A 4,799-nucleotide genomic window follows, 5' to 3' on the forward strand; every position below is an offset into this window, starting at 1 on the left:
TTTCACTTCCTCCCTCCCTCCCAATTTCCCTTCCCTCTCCCCCCATTCCTCTTCCCCCTCCCTCTCCAGTCCAAAGAGCAGTCAGGGTTCCCTGCTCTGTGGGAAGTCCAAGGTCCTCCCTCCTCCATCAAGGTCCAGGAAGGTGAGCATCCAAACAGGCTAGGTTCCCACAAAGCCATTACATGCACTAGAATCAAAACCCAGTGCCATTGTCCTTGGCTTCTCAGTCAGCCCTCCATTCTTTTATTCCTGGATTTTAAACTGAAAAGATAAAATGAACATATATTTAGCTAATCTTTACTTTGTTTCAGTAATAATAACGATTAATAATGATAATAAATAGTTTGTGTCCTGAAGATTAAGTCCAGATCTTTGATGGGGATTCTACCAAAACTGCTTAGGCAAAAGCAAGCCTGTCTGGGCCATGCAATGGCCAGGCGGTCCACTTGGTAGGCGTGGAGCTTAAGTCCCTGTGGGCACCAAGTGATGAACGGACGTGTAAAAGAAATCCCCCACTAGCTCAGAATTGAGAAATAGATGTTTTTTTATTTAGGGGTAAACTCACAAATCATAATTTTCTGCTTGAACGGTGGACAGAAATCGAATCCAGCAATCCAACAATCAGAACGAGCAGCCAGGGCAAAAAAGAAGGGGCAGACACCGGCTCTGCATCCACGTATATAGTATAAGAGGCCACGCCCCAGTAACCACACGCAAACCTTCCTACAGCAACACTTATGTCCTCCATCTGGATTTCTCTCGTACTTCTTTAAATTTGGTGTGGTTCATTAAAGGTAATGGGAAATACCCATGACCAATTTAAGATTCCATATGCTATTTTAACTTGTCATTCTTTTTTTTTCGTTTTTTTTTACTTTTTCTTTTTTTATCCTTTTTTTTTTATTGAGAAAAAAAAATTTCCGCCTCCTCACAGCCTCCCACTCCTCCCACCCTCCCCCCACTCCTCTCCCCCTCCCTCTCAAGTCTGAAGAGCAGTCAGGGTTCCCTGCCCTGTGGAAAGTCCAAAGTCCTCCCCCCTCCATCCTGGTCTAGGAAGGTGAACATCCAAACTAGCTAGGCCCCCACAAAGCCAGCACAAGAAGTAGGATCAAAACCCAGTGCCATTGTCCTTGGCTTCTCATCAGCCCTCATTGTCCGCCATATTCAGAGAGTCTGGGTTTATCCCCTGCTTTTTCAGTCATAGTCCAGCTGGCCTTGGTGAGCTCCCAATAGATCAGCCCCACTGTCTCCGTGGGTGGGTGTACCCCTCTTGGTCCTGACTTCCTTGCTTAACTTGTCATTCTTAAAACTGACCTGTCAATTGAAAACATTTTTTTTTCTTTTATAGGTACATTGTCTTGGTGGAGAAATTGGAGCAGAAATCTGGGAGCATCTCCTTGTCATAATCCGATGTCCATTTTTGGCTCTTTCAGCTACCATAAGCAACCCTAAACATTTTACTGAGTATGGATTAGGTTCTATTTTGCACAGAATGTTTATCTATTTTGATAGTTTAGATTCTATAATCTTTTATGGGCTTAAGATTTACCTCATTTTCTGGTTAACTTATAGCACTCTCCGAATCTTCAAGCTAAAATCTCTTTAGTTCTTTCGGATAAGTCTTGGCAACTCTCTAAGAAAAAATAGCCAGCTGGTGTGGGAAGTCCTTCTGAATATGTGTTACTTTTATTTGTTAATGAATAAAGAAACTGCTTTAGCCTATGATAGGGCAGAATAGATCTAGATGGGGAAACTAAATTGAATGCTGGAAGAAAGAAGACGAATAAGTGAGATTCCATAAAGCCACTGCAAGAGATACACTTGCCGCAGAACTTTACCGGTAAACCACGAGCCTCATGGTAAAATATAAATTAATAGAAATGGGATAATTTAAGACATAAGAGCTAGCTAGCAATACATTTAAATGATTGGCCAAGCAGTGTTTTAGTTAATACAGTTTTGTATAATAATTTCGGGTCTGAGCAGCCAGGAACAAACGTGCAGCCTCCACCAGCACCCAGTGACCCTTGGGTTAGATCTGCAGTTGAATAGGAAGTGTTATATCATAGCTCAAAAATAAAATGATGGCTGCATATTTCTTTTATTTATTCTAAATAAAGGTGATAGAATGATACATTTATCCATAGATCTCAAGAGCATCACATTTTATAGATTTATTTATTTAGAACAAGAGCAAAACTTTATTAATGGGAAGTCACACATCTTGTCTTTGGGCTTGAATGTTGAGTATTAATAACAACATATCCTTTAGCTTCTCCTGTGTGTCATATTCCCTCCTATGTATTTTGCATATACATAAATATCTATCTTAAATATTATCAATATTAGATTTAGTAGTATTTCCATTGTTATTATGAGATAATGGTAGTTTTACAAGTCTATTCATTTTTAAACATGAAAGACAGGCACAGAAATATTAAATGATTCATACAGGATTCAGAGTTAATAATAAGGAAGCTAGAATTCTATTTCAAGTTATGCGACTATAAAACCAATTTTGTTCTGTGAAAATTTTAATACACACAAATTTTTCTCTAATTATTTAATTTCATGTAAGTTATTTCTATTTTCTGATTAAATAATGTATGAGTTACTTTTAGGTTGATGTAAACAAAATACTTTAAGGGAGTTATGCCTTTATTCAGACTCAGGGTTTTAGAAAGATTTCAGCCCATCACAGTGGGAAAGGCAAGGAGGTGAGGCTTCAACCATGGAAGTGGGAACCTAAAGTGGCAGTTTGTTTACATGGCAGCAGACAGGAAGCAGAGAGAGCTAGATGAGAACCAGTTGCTAGTATAAACTTTGTGATAGCTGATGCTGGTTGTCAATTACTCTTCAAAGTCCCTCTGCTAGTGACTGACTTCTATTATGCAGCTCCTACCTTCTAATTACCCCACTGTTTTCAAAATAATATCAAGGACTGGTAGCCAAGTAAAGCATGAACCATTGGGCACAGTACTGATTAAAATCATAAGTAATATATTTATTTTTAAAGGTGGCTCCAGTTAGTAAAGACGTACTGGAAACAAGTAGACAGTGCAATGGAGAAAACAACTTTTTCTAAAAGAAATTCTGTCTCCCGTGGCAGTCATTACAAAGACCAAGTGCAAGCCGAACAGTCATATAAAGTTAAACTTGGTATGTAGGCTCCATGTAGTTGTATAGCCTTGTTTTTGTTTGGTTTGGCTATTTGTGTTAAAATTATTTCACTCACCACATTTCTGATAATTTGGAAACCTCACTCTTCCCCTTTCAGTGACCCACGAAGAGAGATACAATGACCTAGAGAAGCACATATGTTCTGTGAGACAGGGTGAAGTTTGCTTTGATCATTTTCACCCATGTGCCACGCTAACCATAGATCATGTAAGTAGCAACCTTTGCCACAGTTGTTCCAAGGAACAGCACTGTCTGGCTAACAGCTGAAAATATAATGCTGTGTATAATGAAGTCAAAGTGCAGCTTGATGCTAGAATGCAGAGGGAACACTAAAATTTTGGTTTAAAAAACCAACAGCAGTGTTTTCTTTTCTGTAGTTTCTCAATGTCATGATGCTCTCAGGATCCTCTGTATTTAAAAATTATTAAATACTTTTACTTGATTGTACAAGGAGGGCCCACTTGTTCATCCCTGCCACCCAGACCTGAAATAATCACACCAAAGCTGTATTAATTAAATCACTGCTTGGTCCATTAGCTCTAGCTTCTTATTGGTTCATACATTTTAATTTAATCCATTTCTATTAATCTGTATATCACCACCTGTCTGTAGCTTACCAGTTAAAATTCCAACCAGAGTCTGTCTCCAGTGGCTCCATAGGGGCTCTCTGACTCTGCCTTCTTCCTCCCAGCATGCAGTTCTGTCTTCCCTGCCTACCTAAGTTCTGCCCTATCAATAGGCCAAGGTAGTTTCTTTATTCATTAATGATAATCACAGCACACAGAGGGGATACCCACATCACCTCCCCTTTTCTGTTTAAATAAAAAGGATTTCAACTTTAACATAGTAAAATTACATATAACAAAATGGGTATTAAGCAAGAATTACAGTTACAATATTTCTATTTACTTTATCTTCTTTTATAACTAAGGAAAACTATAACTATCTATCTATTCTTCAACTCCATCAAAGACTCCAGAAGGATATACTATTACCTAAGTAAACAGGAAGTCCATTGAAAGTAAGTTCCAAAGCTCTAGAAATGACAGAGACATCTTGCTGTCTGGACAGTTATCCAAAGTTCTTCTGAACTGTTGGGGCATCCATCTTCAGCCTACAGATCCATAGTATCCAGCAGACTTTTTCATGAAGCAGTAAATTTCAAAGACAGTTCTGCCTATATTGGTAATTTGCCAGTCATTTTCTTTTGTATCTTGCAGAGTGTCTAGTAGAGTCTTTTAAGAGGCAGCAACCCCGAAGGATCATCACATTTTAGACAAGTTCAGCAGTCATCTCTCTGTGGGCCCTACATTTCCAGTTCATCAGTCCAGGAAAGAGTAGTTTCTTGCCCAAATGGCTAACCAACTCCATAAGAAGCCTTTTCATTGCCCATCTTCCTCCTGAAGTAACTGATGCTGCCAGGAGCAGACGTGTTCATTGTCATGAAAAGTCTTAAGTTTTTAAACATTTTAAATGCCATATTCTGAAGGTCTCTGAAAGATTTGAAGAATACATATCTAACTGAAATATATCTCTATACATCTAGAAAATCTAACTAATGTGACTACAACCTTGACTAATATAGATGAGTATCTATTAACCTATATTTCTTAATTATA

At 38.5% G+C, this 4,799-nt stretch overlaps 1 protein-coding gene across 1 annotated transcript in view; it reads left to right on the forward strand.

The window, feature by feature from the left end:
* LOC101993403 (probable ATP-dependent RNA helicase DDX60) overlaps positions 1 to 4,799 on the forward strand; it is a 90,451-nt gene that overhangs the window by 33,965 nt on the left and 51,687 nt on the right. The window contains exons 19-21 of the mRNA XM_013354693.1: positions 1,349 to 1,464; positions 3,017 to 3,159; positions 3,278 to 3,387. Of these exons, the coding sequence (XP_013210147.1) occupies positions 1,349 to 1,464; positions 3,017 to 3,159; positions 3,278 to 3,387 (369 nt within the window). The remainder of the gene's footprint in view (positions 1 to 1,348; positions 1,465 to 3,016; positions 3,160 to 3,277; positions 3,388 to 4,799) is intronic.

Source organism: Microtus ochrogaster, unplaced genomic scaffold (assembly GCF_000317375.1).
Source record: "Microtus ochrogaster isolate Prairie Vole_2 unplaced genomic scaffold, MicOch1.0 UNK61, whole genome shotgun sequence".
Lineage (NCBI taxonomy): Eukaryota > Metazoa > Chordata > Mammalia > Rodentia > Cricetidae > Microtus > Microtus ochrogaster.